Raw genomic sequence first — 18,993 nt, forward strand, 5'->3', positions numbered from 1 at the left:
CCGTGAATACTCCTCTTGCGGGTGTCACTCCATCCATCCACAATGAGGGAGACTCCGTTCCTCTCCCATTGCCGCTTTGTGTTGTCGGCCGCTTGCTCTATAATGCACTTCTCGTTGTCGAGCAATGTAGCTTGAGTGTCACAGACATGTTCCAGCAGATGATGCGAGCACTCGTCGCAGAACAGACAGCCAAGTTGGATGAGCAGAAGGCGCGGATCTTGGCTTTGGAGGAGCGTACCCGCTCTCCAGCGTCGCGTTTTCTATCTCCTCCTCCCTCTCCTTCCGTATCCCAGATACCAGATCCTCGTCACAGGGACCCTCTCGCGGGGTCACAGCCGCAGCCAAGCTCCTTGCTTGAGTTGCAGGTGCGTGCATTGGAGATCCGACAACTAGAAGACAACGCCATGCGACGCGTGGAACACGAGCGTTACCTTAGAGATTTGGACGCTAGATTGACACCGGCGGCGCCCTCGAATCATTTTCCTGAGAAAATGAATTTCAGTAAGTATAATGGTAAACTCGATCTCACAACTCTTTATTCATAGTTACATCAATTTGAAGCTTACTTTGCCGCAGTGAGGAAAACAAATACTGACAGAGTGATCTTAGCCAGTTGGTACTTGGAAGGTGAGGCCATTCCTTGGTGGACTCAGTGGGCTCATGCCCACACCAGAGCAGGTATGGCAGCTTATGTGTGGGACGAGTTCGTCCGCGACCTTAAGCAGCGGTTTCTACCGCCCCACTACCTTGAGCGACTCGAAGACGAGTTCAGTGGAGCGCGTCAGAACGCGCAACCAGTCCTTCAGTTTGCCAATAAAATTTCGACCTTATGTCTACAATCAGGCTTATCTGATACGGACAAGAAAGGGCAGTTTTTGTATGGCCTGGACACGCAAATCCAATGGGAGGTGCGTATGTTTAGGCCAGCCACCTTTGAGGACGCACTCTCGCTTGCACAGAGTGCAGAAATGAAACACAATGGTGGCAAGCCCAAGACTTCCCAGCCGGCTTCTCCCAGGGCTAACACCTCGGGGGGCAAAAAGCCAGAACCAGACCGGGTCTTCCCCAGGACAGAGCCCGGGAGCCTCTGGCTCCAAGAACTCGAACAATGCGTCTAAGCTTACTCCAGACCAGAAAGCAGAAGCAGGCAAGACAGGTGGCAAGTTGAGTGCTGAGGAGCTTTCTCAGTACAAGGAGGAGGGTAGATGTTTCTTTTGTCATACAAAAGGACATACTTCTCGGGATTGTCCGAAGAAGCCTCCAAAGGCCGCCACCGCCTCCACAGCTTCCGTGGTGAGCTCAGCTCCCACACAGACCCCAGCGGCTAACCCTAGTTCTTCAAACCCCGGTGCTTCAGTTGGAGCAATTATTAGCCGGGAGCTCGAAGATAAGCAGAAGGGCGCCCATGACCAGGAGTATGAGCGCAACGAATTGCTCAAGTCCTTTGGCCACATAGGTGGCCAAAGAGTCGTTGTCTTGTTTGACAGTGGCAGCACGGAGGATGTGGTCACGGAACAGGCCGCTAGGCGTGCCCGTTTCGAGCTGACTCCGGTGGACAAATAGGTTGAGGGTTTTAGCACAGGTATGACAACGAGCGTCAAGTATGAAGCTCTAGGTGCTAAGTTAGAAATTCGGGGCATAGAGTTTGTGCGTGACTTTATGGTTGCCCCTCTTGTAGGAGCACATATAATTTTGGGTATGCAGTGGTTTCACAAGTTTCTTCCTGATGTCAAGTGGGACAAGCACACGTTCCAGATCAATCGGAATGTGTCAAACACCCCGGTGACCATTAAGTGTGAGCCAGGTATTCCGAACTTTCCGCTCATAAGCCACTTGCAGGCTATGGTAGCTTACATATCTCGTAAGTTACTGCCCGCCGAGAAGAACTATTCAGTCTATGATCGTGAACTCCTAGCAGTGATACAGGCCTTGAAACATTGGAAACATTTCCTGTATGGCCGTGACTTCGAGGTTCGCACTGACCATCAGGCATTGCGCTGGATTCAGACGATGCCAAGTGCACAGTGGAGTGATCGACAACACTGCTGGAGTCAGATATTCCAGCAGTTCGGTGGTATGATTGAGTACCTTCCAGGAAAAGCCAATCCAGTGGCCGATGCTTTGAGCAGGAAGGGACAAGTGTCTACAATTCAGACCACTAGACTTCACCTTGTTGGTACAGGACTAGAGGACATGAAGCACACGTACGCGGATTCCGATGAATTCAATACTCAGTGGGAACAGGCATTGGATGGCATAGGACCATGCCATTTTCTGATACGCAATGGTTGGCTTTTCTACAAATGCCGACTATGTGTCATGAAGTCATTCCGGGCAGCTCTTCTCCATGATGCCTATGACGCCATTACAGGTGGTCACAGGGGCATGAATTCGACTCTGGAGAAATTAGAACGGCAATACTATTGGCCAAAGATGAGGCGTGATGTGTTTACATATGTACAACGCTGTGACATTTGTCAAAAGGTGAAAGCTCCTCGTGGAAAGAAGATAGGGTTGTTACGGCCCTTGCCAATTCCTAAGGGTCCTTTTCCAGGACATTTCGATGGACTTTATCACAAATCTGCCTCCCAGTCCAAGTAAGCGTAATACGCAGTGCTTAACTATTGTTGATAGGTTTAGCAAATTTGTTATGCTTATTCCTTGCAGGGCCAATGTGACTGCCGAGGATGTTGCCCAGTTATTCATTCGGCATTGGTACCCGATTGGCGGGATTCCTAGAACCATAGTGTCAGACCGAGATGCCAAGTTTACCAGTCATTTTTGGAGGGCATTGTTTGATAATTTTGGTACTAAGCTGAATTTTTCCAGTGCATTCCACCCACAGACAGATGGCCAGACAGAGATATACAACCACTTGGCCTTTGATGTGCTGAAGTGTTATGTCCACGATCAGCAAGGTAAGTGGGAATCGTTTTTGCCTTTAGTTCAAGCTGTTTTGAATGACTCTTTTTCTTCAGCTCTTGGCAGGTCTCCATATGAGGCAGCGTTTGGAAGACCTTTCCAGTCGTTGTTAACCAAGACTTCGTCTTCAGTACTACCGGACGCAAGTGACGGAGTCTTACCAGGAGATTTTAGAGTCAGTAAAGGACAGATTGGCTAAAGCACAAGAGGCCTAGACTCGACAAGCCAATAAAGACCGAAGGGATATGAAGTTTTCGGAAGGAGATTGGGTTTATCTTCGGATTATGAAGCAAAGACTGAAACAGGTGGACAAGCGATGCCCAAAGTTGTCTTTCAAGAGCTTCGGACCTTTTCCCATACGGAAAAAGATTAATGAGGTGTCTATGCAGTTAAAGCTACCTCCAAGTTGGACCATGCACGATGTATTTCATGTCAGTTGGTTAAAGCCATATGCAGGTCCACCCCCTTCACAGGTCAAAGACGAAGCGGAACCAGACATTGTGGATGAAGCAGAAGTAATGGTTCCAGAACAGATCCTTCTGCACCGTTTCAAGCATGGCTTAGGCCGAAGACTACAACAGTTCCTCACGAAGTTTCAGGGACCGAGGAACTCATGAAGCAGTATGGCTCGACAAAGAGTTCTTCGAAGACTATCCGGTATTATTGACGGATTATTTGGAGGCTATGCAGCTTCCGTCAAGTTAAGCAAAAGGGGATGTCACGTGCATCCCGCACTTGGATGCCACGTAGACATTTCTGTACATAAGGTGCAAGACCTGGGATGGTGAACTGGTCCCATGTGAGCCTAGTCCGCGACGAGTCAGCCAGGGATCCATCTCAGTCGTCCAAGGTCAGGTGTGCACTGCCTGCACATGAAACAGTGCCAGTCCGCACTGTGAGTCTCCCTCTGGAATGATGTCAGTTGTTCTGTATGTTTGGTCTGCCACCAGATATCAGACAACTGTGTAGATGTAGGTAGGCAGTAGATCTAGACACAGGGAAGGCTTTGGGCCACCCAAAAATGGGGCCAAGCAGCCCCAGGACATGCCCACCAGCCCAAGGAAGGGCTCGGCAGGCTGTCAGCCAGCCCAAGGAGGGGCTGGGCAGGCTCTCGGCCAGCCTAAGAGGACTTGGCCAAGCAGCTGACTGGCTCTTGGGCCAGCCCAGCCAGTTGGCTAGCCCTTAGGGCAGCCTGGACTGCAGGCGGCCAGTGCCCAGGCGCTGCCCAGTAGCCTGCGTTGGACTGGACAACAGCCCACAGGGGCAGCCATGGCAGTCCAGTGTGAAACGTGGCACTTTCAGCATTTAATAGTATTAAAACCAGTCGTGGAGGTACAGTAAACCAGCCGACTGCTCCTAATGAGAAGTATAAATAGTGGAGGCCATAATCCCAATGATTCATCTCATTTTTCACCAAGTGCTCAAGCAATCCAAGGGGCCAAGACAGCCAAGGGCTTGCTAACCCAAAGGGGTGAAGGATTCACGTCAAGGGCAGGGTATTCCCAGCTAAGAAAAGGTCCAAGATTGCTGTATTTTCTTTCAGTTTTTCACATCATTCTAATAAAGCAAATACACCATCCGTGGTGGAGGCCCTACAGAGGGTAATTGGGACCCAATACTGTGTCCTCTCCATCTCTCTATCTCTCTCTATTTTTTGCACTTCTCCTTTCAAGTGTTGTGCGTTAATTTCCATCGCGAAAAGAATGCTGAATTCTGAGTTTTGAAGTTACCAATCTTTCTCCGAAGCTTCCGCATATTACAGCAAGGCCATTGAAAGATCTTGGAACAAGTATAGAAGAGCAGCAAATAAGCATCATAAAAAGATAAATCTCAAAGAAGGTAATTGGGTATTGGTAAAACTTGAGAAAGCTCGTCTTCGAAAGAGGCATGGGAAAGAGGGATTGTATCTAAAACTTTCCAATAGATATTATGGGCCTTTCCAAATCTTAAAAAAGATAGAGTCTAGAGACATTATCTTGAGAAGTTGTGGGACACAAGAGTTAAGCACCAATGCGTGGCACCTCCCCCACATAAGAGAGCAATGAGGCTGAAGAGTGGAACGACCAACTCCCTACACATAGGGGAAGGTCATTTTGGAGAGAGGACGACCCCCATTCATAGTTGACGGGCATCCTTGCCTCTCAAAATCACCAAAACTCGAAGTAAACTATGGTTTTTGGCGTAATTTCTCACGAAAAGAGAGAAATCCCAGTTGTAAAATATGTTGAAAACAACACAAAACGTGCAAGATGGGCATCAAAAATCAGCCTACCCTTTTTCTTCATCGCTAAAACAAATCAACCATGCTAGGGACATTTTTCTCTTCTAAAGATCCACGCTACTTGTAACATGCAGTAACTATGCTGAATATACTGAAGCAAAACAGTCCCAAGCAAGAGACACAAGTAGTCTCATAAGTGAGGGAGCAAAAGATATACAAGACAAGATGAAAAAGTGAGAGGCCAGCCCCACCTATTTATAGGTGGGGAGAGCTGGCCGACTAGAGCTACAATGCTGGCTGGCTAGAGCTGAGTAGCTGGCCGACTGGGAAAATACCATACGGGGTTGGGAAAAATCCCAAAAAAATATGTAAAACAGGGGTGGCCAGCCCACAATCAAGGGCCATGCAAAAGGGACCAAAAGGACACCAGAAATGGGCAGAAATTGGGGATAAATGTGCTAACAGAACTGGGTGTGCATAAGACTCTCCGACATGGCTTCATAGTTGTCTTCAACCTGTTTGATGGTTCAACAGACGTTTGGTCTACATTGTCCTTGTGTTTGGCACTCCTCCCTCAAATTATCTTTAATAAGTTTTTTGCATTGTAAAAGAAGTTCTCCAAAGCAATAAAGCAAATACTCTTGCTTGCGGGAGGGCCCCCGTAATTGGGTAGGTTGGGACCCAATCTGGGGTCATCTTTACATTCTCTCTCTCTTCAGTTCTATCTCCCGTGAATAAAGATTAAAGTGGATTGCTTCATGTTCATTAACTGAAGGTATAAAGAAGGTCTTGCCATGCGTTACACGATCATACCAGCATATCTCTCTTTCTCTTGCACTCTCTATTCAGCACACTCTAGTGCCCTTTTGCTTCCGCTCTATGCACTCTTTCATGGTATCATCGTTCCTGGTTCAACGATTCCATCTGCTACCCCAGATTTAGCCCTATTTACAGCCCCTTATCCTCTGCGTTTTTCACAGATTTGCAGCCTTCTTCTTGCTGCGTTTTGTGGACAGTTTCTGCTGGTTGGTTCTCCTTCAGTTTGGCTTCATCACTTGCAGCCAGAAGGCAACTTTTCAACAGCGTTTCATTCCTACTTGGAGTTTGGATCTAGGCAGCCTGTTTTTTGGACAGCAGCCCCTCTTTGGCTGCGTTTTCCTCTCCGGTGGACATTCCCTATTGCAAAGGGGGATTGTGGTGGTTCGGGCTTTGGTGGGACTCTTGGTACCTGTGGAGAACACTTCTTCTTCTGAGATTGTGCATATTTCTGAGATTGAGCCCAAGCTTTTGTGATGGCTGCTCCAACTTCTCTTCATATGTTCTCTGAGTCTGCAAAGTTGGATGGTTCCAGCTACACCTTATGGAAGGTGAAGAAGAAGTTCCTGGGAGGCTGGTTGGTGGTGTTCCACAACACCCAAAGGGAATGGCAATCCTGTGAGTCGGGTGCCACTTGAGGCACATGTCACGTGCATCCCGCACTTGGATGCCACATAGACAACATATCTGAACAAGAAGGTGCAGGACCTGGAGTGGAAACTATTCCCATGTGAGCCGAGTCCGGGACAAGTCAACCAAGGTTCCACTCTATGCGTCCAAGGTCAGGTGTGCATTGTCCTGCACCGGAGGTAGTGCCAATTCGTACTGCGAGTCTCCCTCTAGAATGATGTTAGGTGATCTGAGTATCTGGTTTGCGAGTCTCCCTCTAGAATGATGTTAAGTGATCTGAGTATCTGGTCTACGACCAGGTGCCAGACATCTGTGTAGGCATGTAGGTTTGCATGTAGAGAAGGGGCCAGCCCATAGGGGCTACCCCAGATTAGAGCTTAGAGCTTTGGCAGGGGGCAAAGGGCAACTTAGAGCCACCCCAAGGGGCCAGGAAGGCCCCACGTGCCCACCAGCCATGGCTTGGGCTGGGAGTGTTAGAAGTCATCTCCTGTCTTTCTGTAGACACCATGGCCTTTGTTGGGGGTGTGCCCGTCCTTGTAGGTGTTCTCTCATTTTTCCTCACTCCCCGTATTTTTTCCCCATTTTTCCCTATTTTTCTGTGGCTTGGGTGGCAGCCCCGTGGTGGAAGGAGGACCTCTAAAGCTGGCCGACTGCATCTGGACATGCTGCTGCTGCTGGCTGTTTGTGTTGCTTCAGGTCCATGACCTCCCAGATGAGCTGGCCGACACCCTGCTGCTGGCCGACTGGTGATGATGTTGGAAGGTTGGCGATTTCGAGCTTGTGATCTATGGCTAGAAGGTGCCTTGGATTATCCCATAAGTGGAAGCATGGGAAGTTGAAGAGCCATATATAGGCTAGAGTGGCACCTTGTCATAATCATCTCCTCCGGCCGGTGTTTTGGGAGGCAGCTCACCGGGAGATGAGTGCCCGTCGGGGGTGTTCGTGGTGCTCGATGATGGTGATGCGTCTCCTACGTGCGTTAGTCTTCCACTGCGCATTCTGACATGGTATCAGAGCCCGGGCGTGTGTGGTCCTGGGCGACCCCCTCGGGCCTCGATGGCTTGTGGAGCTCGAATCGAGGGAGGGTGTTGGAAGGTTGGCGATTTCGAGTGTGTGATCTATGGCTAGAAGGTGCCTTGGATTATCCCATAAGTGGAAGCATGGGAAGTTGAAGAGCCATATATAGGCTAGAGTGGCACCTTGTCATAATCATCTCCTCCGGCCGGTGTTTTGGGAGGTAGCTCACCGGGAGATGGGAGTCCGGTGGAGGGATGCTACAGTGCCCGTTGGGGGTGTTCGTGGTGCTCAATGGTGATGCGTCTCCTACGTGCGTTAGTCTTCCGCTGCGCATTCTGACATGGTATCAGAGCCTAGGCTCTAGATAGTTCTTGGGATTTGTGTGAGCAAGAGGGAGACTCTTGTGTTGCTGATTGGTGACTGTTCAAGACTGTTCGGGAAGAGGAGAAGCAAGAGGACGACGGGCTGATTTGCTCGACAGCCACTTACAGGTGTTAGTTCTTCTTTGTTCCCACCCACCCACCCTTTTCAGAGTACATCCCCGCAATGGCAGATCTGTTTGAGATGGCCAAGAGGCATGTGAAGATCGGGACACTCCCCACGTTCCTAGTGGACCGTCAGTTCGACGGGAGCAACTACGGCATATGGAAGGTTATGATGGAATCTGTTCTGGAGTCTTACGATCTCACTCATTTCGTCGTTGTTGGGGTTCCCTGGCCGGAAGTAGAGGAAGGGGAGTGACCGTCGATCCGAAAGGACCGGGAGGCTCAGACACAGATGTGGAATCGTGTCAACGCCAGGTTCCGTTCGTTTATCTTTCTCAACTGCACACCGCAGGTAATCAATCATGTAAAGCATATGACGCTGGCCAGAGGCATATGGCAGCATTTGGCCTCTCTTTACAATAGGGTATCGCCCATGAAGAGGATTTCCTTGGAAGTACAGATGCGGGTTATGAGCCCTGCAAAGTCGTTGACGATGCGGGAGCATATTAACAAGCTGCAGGCTCTTCAGCAGGAAGTTCTTCAGGTTGGGAAGGAGATATCGTCACAAGACATGGCCATAACGTTGCTGTCACACTTGCCCTCTCAGTACTCAGCATTTTACTCGTGTTTGATTACCAATGGCAGGCTCAGCACCATCACGTGGGAGGAGCTTGTGCCCATGGTCTTGGACCAAGAGAAACGATTCACGAACCCTCCTCAGGGTGGAGGTTCGGAGGCCTTAACTGGCCAACGGTCAAAAGGCCGTAACACAAGCAAAGGGAAGGCTTCATCGGAGAAGTCTTCTGAGAAGAAGTCCGTTACTGACCGCGAGAAACTAAAGGCAGAGAGGACCTGTGATGATTGTGGCAAGAAAGGCCACTATTGGAGGCAGTGTCCCAAGCGGAAGACCGAGAAGGGTGAAGATTCCTCAGCAACAATCATGAAGACTCCGGCTTTTGTGAACTTGGAGGTGATGGACACCGATGTTTCATTTTCTTCAAGCAAGGAGATTGGAGGATTCTCCGCAACGGATACTCGGGAGTGGATTCTAGACAGTGGTACTTCTAGGCACATGCCTCCTTCCCGTTCAGATTTACAGGATCTCTGCAGGTATTCTGGTCACATTCGTATTGGGAATACATCCACTATCCCAGTCCACAGTGAGGGCAGGTTGGAGATAGTTCCCAATGGCAGAGGGGGGAAGCATTTCTCCGAGGTGTTGTATGTTCCGTCACTTGGTTTTCATCTGTTGTCGATGCATCAGGTTTGCAAGACTGGCGTACGTGTGGAGTTTAATGAGCATTTTGTTGCTCTTCGGGACAAAGCAACATGCCAGGTGGTTTGGGAAGGCGGAGTGGAGAATGGAGTTTACAAGCTTTCAACACTCTCTCTCCCAGGTCCTCGGGTTTGTGATGAGTGGCAGTCTGGTAATAGCCACTTACGTGTGGATACGCTGCAAGTGCAGGCTTTCCGGGACCAGATGGTGGATAGCTTGCCAGTTGATGGCAGCAGTTGTTGGCAGGAACTTTCCAGTACTGATGTTGGTGGTTCTTGTGTTCGTCAGTCAGAGGAAACTGAACAGGTAACTTATGCTCTCATGTCTTGTAGTATTCGGGACAAAGAACCTCCTGTAGATGAGGATGTTCTTTCCACGGGGACCTCTCGGAAAGCCAGGCAAGTGGCAGTTGATTACTTGCAGAAGGAGGTGGTTTCTCCAGGCTTTGTGGTTCCGGATTCAAAGGGGGTGGTTGACAGGTTTCAGAAGGCCTTGCGTGGTCTTCAGCAGGTTTCCAAGACTAGGCTTTGCACCGTACCAGGTGTTGATCCTTGTGAGCAGTGTGATGCCTCATTGACTCGGAAGCAGAATGGTTCATTGATCTGGTTGATGGACACCAGATTGGACAAGAGCTTCCTGATGAGGCAGTTGAGCTCATGGTTGTAGATGACTCTTTGGGAGGCAGGATTGCGTATCCTATGGTTTCTAAGGCATACGAAGGATCATGGACTCTTTTACACAGGAGGGGAATTGATTGATGGAGTCCGACTCCACGGTTGGAGTGACTCAGTTTGGGGAGGAGATCCGGACACGAGGAGATCTACTTCAAGCCCAGGAGCAGTTTTATGGAGCAGTAAGCGGCAGTCATCTTTTGCCTTGTCGACGACAGAGGCAAAGTACCGGGCTGCTTGTGATGCTGCTTGTGAGGTGGTGAGGTTGCAAAGGTTGCATTGCATGATTGGGCTTCCACTGGAGGAACCCATGGTCATCTAGAGGCACTTTGTTCGTGAACAGATCGTTGCTGATGACATCTTGCTAGAGTTCTGTTCGACAGAGGACAGTACGGTGGACCTCTTCACGAAGTCGCTATCTGAGGATTTGCTCAGGCGGCACCCCAGCTCCCTGTGGTTGGTTTCACAGCCAAGAGCTGAGAGGGGGTGTTAGAAGTCATCTCTTGACTATTTTTATACACTAGGGCCTTTGTTGTGGGTGTGTCCGCCCTTATTAGGTGTTTTCTCATTTTTCCACTCTCCGTATTTTTCCCCCATTTTTCCCTATTTTTCTGTGGCATGGGAGGCAGTCTTGTAGTGGCAGGAGGACCTTGAACCTGGCCGACTGCATCTGTGGAGACTCTGGAGGTGGCCGACTAATTTGCATGGGTCGTGGACTTCCCTGATGCTGGCCGACCCCCTGTGCTGCTGGCCGACTCTGTATCTTACAGTCGTGGGGATTTTTGTGTCCTGTCGGCTGCCCTACAGCAGGCCGACTGCTGTTGTGTCGGCCAGCCCTAGGGGCTCTAGACAGGTAGCCGACAAGGCACCAGGCCCTATGCTGCATGTCGGCTAGACGTGGGACAACCCACACATGCTGCCCAGCAGCCCAGCAGGAATGCGTGGATGACCAGCCTAGAAAACATGGTTTAATAGACATTAAACACCTTATTATTCAGGTCGTGGAGAGAACTGCTGCCACCCGACTTCTGTGTGCTAGCCGACTAGGAACATGAGAAAGTATAAAAAGCCTAGCCATGTATTCAGTCCAACATCTCATTGTTCACAAAGTGCTGAAGCTACTTCAAGCCATCTCTAAACCAAATGGCTTGCTAGGCCACCTTCTCATGTGAATGCAAGGATACCAAAAAATGGTCTCTTCTCACACATCTCAAGGAACCATGCTTATTTTGCTGAGGCATTATGGCAATTTTGCTTGACTAGATGCCACAAGTGGTTCAATCAAGGACTCTTTAGAAATTGAAGAAGAGAAGGTAGAAATTGGGAAAGATTTAAGACATTGAAGGAAAAAAAAAGGGGAAAGAAGAGAGGAGAAGAAGAGAAAAGGAGAAGAAGAGCAAGGGAGAAGAAGAGAAAGGAAGAAGAAAAGGAGAGAAGAAGAGAATGAAGGAAGCAGGAGTAATGGTGAAAGAAGTAGCAGAAGATGGAAAAGGGAAGGAGGGAGGTTGGAGAAGAAGAGGGAAGGAAGGTGATGAGGAGGATAAGACCAAGCATCTATTGAACCATCAAACAGGTTGAAGACGACTATGAAGCCACATCGGAGAGCCTTATGCACACCCAAATCTGCCGAGGGAGATAAAATACTGAAGGATGAAAGTTGAAGATAGCTTCGGGCTGCCTTGGACTGTAGCACAAAGAGTGCTTGGCTGAATTGAAGTATGGACAAGACCAAAGTCTTAAGCACACATACTTTCTGCAATGTTCTACTAATGAATTCTATGAAGAATAAGATGATTTATGCAAGGGGCTGAGGGCTGCTTATATATGAACATAGGATGCTGGTCGGTTATTTGTGCTGCTATCAACCACATGATTATGCTCACGATTGCTGATAATAAGCATGCTTCACACGTGTGGTGCGCCTGCTCATGCTGCCGGCCGAGTACTGCAGAACCCAGCCAACTGGCTGCAGACATGCTACATGGAGCTGCTGACTGAGATTAAGTATTTGCTAGCCCATGGTGGCCCACAAGCAAGGCTCATAGGGGCTCATAGGCTGGTCCAAGTGCTGAGCCTTTAATCCCTTTGCTAAACATCTTCTACATGCTCCTAAATGCCTGCTATGCTGGTAACCTATATGCACTAACTGTTTTATGTGACAGACTCTGACACCTAAGGCTTGGAAAGACCTACATAGCACGTGCTTGACATGAGGGTCACCGAGTACGACAAATAAACCTAAAATATACTAATTCTGTACAAATATGGCACTGATGATGATGATCCAGTGTATCCCACACCTCAGTGCATGGGTGCATGTGAGACTGTTATTTTGGAGGCTCCTGACTGTTGACTGTTGTATAGCTTCCTTATTGCTGTACGGTCACATTGAAGCTTTCCCCACATGCTGTGCCATCTGCACCACCTGCTCCATATCTTATACATGCTGTTTCTTGTGCACCAAGACTGTCTTGCTGTTGTCCATGAATTGTATGATCTTATGAAAGTTGCCCAAGACCTGTATTGGTGTTTCTCGTCTCCCTTTAGTGGCAATGCAACAGCTTTAGTCTTCTGTTTCATGGAGGTATGGTCAACCTATGACTTGAGTGCCTCTATTTTTCTGTCCGAGAGCTTTAAAGAGGACCTGTTTTCCTATACCTTTGAGGCTGGTAATTGAGGAAAGAGCTGCCCATACCCTTGCGGAGGGCTCTAGAAGACTTGAAGGCATCACAACTTGGCCTTAGGCTCTTTGAAGTGTGTCAAGGCTATTTAAATGGTCCAAACAATCAAACTTGAGAAGAACCAGGGTATTATGTTGAAGGGTTCCTTCCATTTACTAATATGCATGTGATTATAGCTTAAGGAGAACCAGGATACTCAATGAAAGGGTTCCTTCCATTTATGGATACCGCTATGACCTAATGCGACGGCCAATGTGAAGACTCTCCCTCAGAGTCCTGGCTGAATACTTCCTCTATTCGTGCTTGTGGCCTAATGCAATGAAGCACCCTTGGTGCATGCTGAACCCAAGAAATTAAAAAAGCTGAGGCGCGCACACATTTACCTTCACACTCCTCCTCCAATTCTCAGAAAGCCTCCTCCTCGGACGATGACTCTGGTTTTGAAGAAGCCGCCTCCTCGGATTGCTCCTCCAAGGTCCTCATACAATCCTTCACGATGTGCTTGGTGGAGTCGCACATTGACCAGCCACTCGCTTGGTTCCAATGTCCTCTTGAGAGAGTTGTGTTCGCTACTCTCCCCCACTAAAACAAGTGATATCCTCAATGGCCTGAACAGCTCTGTTTTTAGGAATCTCCTTGCTCTTTTGCTGTTGGACTTTGTACAGAGACTCGGAACTCACCCGCATCCAGAGGGGCAAGACGAACTGCGTCCAAAAGATCACGGGACCAAATATGGTGCAAGGAACATCCACAAAGTACTCAACCTCCTGCAATCAATGAACAGTCCTTGGGGGCATGAGCAGAAGATTCCAGAAATGTGTCGAGTAGTCGGCTATCTGCTCACCCTGCTTCTAGACAAAGCTCCCATTGTTGCTGCTTCAACTCAAGGTAATAGTCCACACAAATAAACTGCTTTAAGACCACCTTGCGGGGCAATCATCCCAGCAAGTTACAGAGTGGTGCCTAAGGTGGTTTTCTCAGCACCTATCAAAGTTCTTCGCACCAAATGGAGATGAAAAACATCAGAACGCCTATTATTGCCAACGTTGCATGGCAGCCATCTACTGGGTCCAGTCCATCTTCCCATTGAGCTTGGGAGGCTTTAGAAGCTTCAATAACTGAGTTCGCTCCTCACCAAGCATGGAGGAAGAACTTGGCAACCCATTAGAACACCAACATCGAGCCAGTGAAGGCAAACAGGAGAACTATCTGATGAATTTGGTGGAGAGGGACTACGCGAAGGAGATCGTCGACGATGTCTCTCGTGCCAACTATGCACCGGACCTGGAGCGAAGCTCATCTAGTACATCTTTACCTGCATCCAAAAAGTTTAGCCACTTAGTCCTCAGAATTGCCCCTAGGGGCTCAAGAGCACGAGCGATGGTAGAATCCAAATCCAGAACATTAGGCACTCAGGGTGCTGACTCTATCCAATCAAGATGGTTAGACATGGCCTCCATGCTTGCTTTGAGACTCTAAAGTAAATCTGCAAGCTTTGTGAGATCCATAACAAGACGCCCAAAACCAAGGATAAACGAGAAGTATCGTATGGGATCTGTCTCTCGGAATGTTATCTCACACCCCTACGACGCCTAAGCTCCAAGTACATGCCCGGCACCTCTGATCATCATACACATCACCATGTTGTCCACGACCTGCCACTTGTCATCACCACCACGTCATCTTTGCCACATGGCACCTATGCTTGCATGGGCCTGTACATGCTATCCTCTGTGTACCACAGGTGTCCATGGCCTCCAGCCAAAGGGAGAGTCGTGAAAGCCTAAAGGACTTCTTTCTAGCCTGCATTTTAGATTTTACCCCCACTTGTGGCGGCCCCTAGCCCTCTAGCACCCGTTGGAGCTTCTAAGAGGCCCCGCTTCACAAGTTTAGCACCACCATGGAGGACAAATTTGCAGCCAGCCTCTTCAAAGCCTGATACTGGTAGAAGGCAAAACAGGTAGAGATGCCAATAGCAAACAAGAGAAACCAATATATCAAGTTTCAGTAATATTTATGAAGTAACTAAACATTCAAAGTGCACGTTTTATCTGCACTTGTCTAGTATTTCTGAAATCCTAACTTGTACCTCCCTTGCTTCAATGTGCTCTCTTGCACTATCATTCACCATAAATCAATATTATTGTAAGAAAAGCTGGAATGAACCACAAGTTTGAAAGAGCAACAAACCTCATTGGGCTGGCTTGCTTCCATTATTTCGTTGTAACTGCTGTAACTGCTGCTGTTGTAGCTGCCATTGGTGCTGTTGTTGGTGGTGCTGCTGTTGCTGCTGTCCCTGCATGTATGCATTGTACAGCTCCAAATTCCTGTACATGTTCAGGCTCATTGAAGCAGGCTGCACAAAGATACAGATAACCTACCTTGTTATGGGTGGGTTGCGTATGACATCAAAATGGCTTTCCCTACTTGCTGTATATATGCGCATGATATAGTGCATGTGTTGTGCAAAAGAGTAGTACAGGGATAGGACAACGTACCTGAACTTGATGGTGTGGCACATAGAGATTGTAGGGATCCAACATGTGGGGGCTTTGCAACTGATCTTGACCATCAGCCATGCTCAAAGATGGAATGCATGGCTGTAGACCACTCATGGCATGGGATGGCCCTGCAGATGGCTGAGGAGGAAATGGTGGAATTGGCATGATTGTGTGTCCAGCCGCAACAGCAGCAGCATTAACATTCATCAGACCCATCCCCATTCCCATACCCATACCCATACCCATGCCAAGTCCGACACCCATTCCCACTCCCATGCCCAAGCCCATGTGTGGCAAGGCTGGCATCTGCAAATGCTGCATGCCCATGTTGGGCATCAATGCTGGAGGAATGCATATCCCTGTTCTGGTGGACAATGCCTGCTTACAAATGCAATAGAACCTGAAGTTTAGATCCACAAAATGCTGATGACTATAAGAACCACAATCCGAATAAAGAAAATATGATCTACTTGTGGTTCATATACAAAACCTGTAGCTGTGATTGGAGCAATTTCACATACTCAATAGCCTCATCAAGTATTGAAGCCTTGGCCGTCTGCATAGCACAGCATCACACAAAACAATTAACGTTCTGGTGCCCGTCTCCAGACAGACCTTCATGGACATGAGGTCTACGACCAAGAGTTGGAACCAATGGTACTAAGCTGGTGCCCGTCTCCAGACAGACCTTCATGGACATGAGATCTACGACCAAGAGTTGGAACCAATGGTACTAAGCTGAGAGTGACCAGATTATTGGACCAAAAGTTTTGCCAGCAAGTATAACCTCACCTTACTTGAGTTAGGCATCAGCTCACGTAACGCCATCAGCTTCTCATTGATTCTATCTCTTCGCTTCTGAAATACAAAGCCATTAAGAGCACCATGAATATTCAAGTATTGCCAAAAAAAATGCAAGCTTCATGCACAACTATGGAAAAGGACAATCTCAGACGTACTCTTTCACATAGGTTGTGCATCTCTGCAGCTCTGGTTCTCTTAACTAGCTTCTTGCTGTTATTAGTTGCTTCCTCAACATCCTGCTTACAGCAATTTGCAGTCCAAACTAGCCTAAGACCTGGGAGAATATTTGTGCTTGGCTGATAACTCGAGAGCGAGAGGAACAAGTGCAAGAAAAAAGTCAAAAACCTTTGAAATTACCTCACTCTGATATTCTGAATCATCTCCTCCACTAAATTTTCGTTTTGACATTGTAAAAGTCTCTTTACCGCTTTTCTCAGAGCTACTGTCAGAGCCTCGGGATGGTGATGTGGCAGTTTGCTCAGCAATGTGTAATTTGTCCATCGCCTTGTTAGATGCCGTGACAGCACTGTTGGATGCATTGGAGTAGACAAGATTGTCCTCCCCAATGCTCTTTCCTTTACTTGTTTCGCCCACCAGCTGTCCACTGCAAGAGGCAGGTGGTGGAGGTGGTGATTGTAGTGGGGCCCATCTCCCATGAATGTTATCACTCTGCATAGCTACTGACTCCCTTTGAGATGGTTGTTTAATAGCATTGAGTTCGGCCTTTCCCAGCTGCCCATAGCGCTGCCTTGCTCTCTCTACATTTGTCGGACCACTGCCAGCACCAACCATGTGCAAGTTTGCCTTAGTCTCTGCTACCGGACTGGAGAAAAGTGAGAAATTTCTCTGCAAAGGGGGTTGCGGTGTGGAAAACGTGACCTCTAGAGGTTTCAAAATTGGATGCAGCGAGCTCTCATACAGTTGAGAATAATAGTTATGGTTGACAAGTGGAACCATATCTGAGCTCTGCAGCCTCACAACGGGTTGCAAATTCTTGTCTATAGATAGGGGTGGCTGCATTGTGGCTTGCATTCTACTGAAGACCTCTGGCCCAGAATGAGAGGTGGTGAGGCCCACAGCTTGCCCTCCATCCACAGCCATTGCAGCATCTGCACCTGCTACCATGTTTCTCAATTCATCTGGACCACTACCGCAAGATTCTACAGCTTCTACTGTGCCTTGAGATATGGTGGGGCAAACATTAAGCCCCGAAAACCCAGGGTTTGAAGGTAAGATGGCACTGAACATGGATCCGGAAGTGTTGAAAGGTGCCTCTTGTTGTTGAAGGTCAAGTTGATTAAAAGAATGTTTCACAATCTGCACACTTGAACTGGGCAAATTCCCAAACAAGTCCGAGCAGAAGCCCTTGTCGTGCGTGTCATCCATGGGGAAATGCAGCCATGAAAACATCTCATGGTCTTGGAAATTAGGGTTTCGAAGAGGGACATCAACAGAGTGGACTGGCTCATTGATGATGGCATGAAGGATTCCATCGGCGTCCATCGTATCCACCCTGGGTATTGCTAAGTCACCAGGCTCAGGCATCCAAGCTGAGCTGCCCTGCATCCACACTGACCGATATGCGCGGTCGCATAATGAACTGCTGCTCAGACCGAGTTAAGTTGATAGCAGGCTCATGGTTGGGCCTATGCAGAAGTAAAAAAATATGTTCATTAGGGCTTCATGTTTACACATGCACATGAACACGTTGATAGGGGCTTCGAATGCTAACAGAAGTAGAGAACTGTGCTTATCAGGGTGAGAGAGAGAGAGAGAGAGAGAGAGAGACTTACAAAGTAGCTAGCAGAAGTAGAGAACTGTGCTTATCAGGGTGAGAGAGAGAGAGAGAGAGAGAGAGAGAGAGAGAGAGAGAGAGAGAGAGACTTACAAAGTAGCTAGCGATGAAGATACTGTATACGAAGGGGAGGCTTCGGGACGAATCTCGACACTTCGCTTGGGATCTGGGGCTATGGTGAGTTCAAAATCTCCATTAGGGGCATAACAGTGAGGAACACAGAGAGTCATACTCTGCGCAGCCTCTGCACCATAACAACAAGAAGGAAAGGCATATACAGAAAAGAAGCTGCAGCAGCAGCAGCAGGAGGTAGCGCGTTTTTCTCGGTTACGCTGGTGGGAGCTGGATTCGAGGATTCCTCATGTTTGAAGAAGAAGAGTTCTCTGCGAGTGAGGGAGTTCGCCTTCTTCTTCCTTCACGTTGCAATTTAAGAAGGGAGGTGCCGAGGGAGGTCTTGCTCTTCGTGGTGTGTGGTTAATGGCGGGGAAGGTCGTCGTTGTCGCCATCGAGCTTGCTCGCCGGCGGCGGGTAACACTCTTGCCGGCTCCTTACCTCTTTCCCCTCCGTCTTCTTTTAAGCGGCGTCTCCCACGGCTGGCCATTAGAGAAACTTTCACTCGAGTAAGGTGTCTACACCATGGATAAGAATCAAAGCATGAGCTTCACATTTGGAAAATGCGCCCCAATTTCATTAGAGCAGGAAAATCACTTCTCAAAATTTCTTGTAAGCTATACTTGAATGAAATTATGAAGAATGTTTTTACATACACCTGGGTGAATTTATTCTTCTCGAGCACTTGGCAAGATTGGTCGTCGGTCGCTCTCACGGCCTATAATAGAGATTGGACAATTATTATTCATTTGCAATGGAGATCTTTGTCTTGTCTTCTTCCATGGCAAGTGGGTGAAGGCACTATGTTTTTACTACATCTGATAAAGCTTCATTTACAATGGAGGTCTTTGTCTTTTCTTGTTCCATGGCAAGTGGGTGAATGCCCTATGTTTTTAGTAAGTCTCTTGCTACCACATCACCAACATGGCAAACATATGGCTTCCCTTTCAAAACTTCATTATTTACCTCCTTTGTAAGGGATTAAATTGGCTAACGTGGGATTTCAACCAACTTGATCATAACCTATCGACTGGCAACCTTGCTCTTGGAACTAATCTACTGC

General features: G+C 48.2%; 1 protein-coding gene across 2 annotated transcripts in view; it reads right to left on the reverse strand.

The window, feature by feature from the left end:
* The window catches only part of LOC147603113 (uncharacterized), a 40,245-nt gene extending 21,954 nt beyond the window's left edge, over positions 1 to 18,291 (reverse strand). The window contains exons 1-7 of one of the 2 annotated variants that reach the window (XM_086797160.1): positions 17,913 to 18,291; positions 16,382 to 17,670; positions 16,180 to 16,260; positions 16,013 to 16,078; positions 15,711 to 15,776; positions 15,218 to 15,598; positions 14,910 to 15,046 (exon numbers count right to left, since the gene is read on the reverse strand). In XM_086797160.1, the coding sequence (XP_086653286.1) occupies positions 14,933 to 15,046; positions 15,218 to 15,598; positions 15,711 to 15,776; positions 16,013 to 16,078; positions 16,180 to 16,260; positions 16,382 to 17,590 (1,917 nt within the window). In that variant the 5' untranslated portion in view covers positions 17,591 to 17,670; positions 17,913 to 18,291 and the 3' untranslated portion in view covers positions 14,910 to 14,932. Of the gene's footprint in view, positions 1 to 14,909; positions 15,076 to 15,217; positions 15,599 to 15,710; positions 15,777 to 16,012; positions 16,079 to 16,179; positions 16,261 to 16,381; positions 17,671 to 17,912 lie in introns of both variants that reach the window. The other variant, XM_086797158.1, reaches the window with a different exon arrangement.
* Positions 18,292 to 18,993: the final 702 nt, after the last annotated feature.

Source organism: Cibotium barometz, chromosome 65 (assembly GCF_041138505.1).
Source record: "Cibotium barometz isolate CiBa-2024 chromosome 65, ASM4113850v1, whole genome shotgun sequence".
Taxonomy (NCBI): domain Eukaryota; kingdom Viridiplantae; phylum Streptophyta; class Polypodiopsida; order Cyatheales; family Cibotiaceae; genus Cibotium; species Cibotium barometz.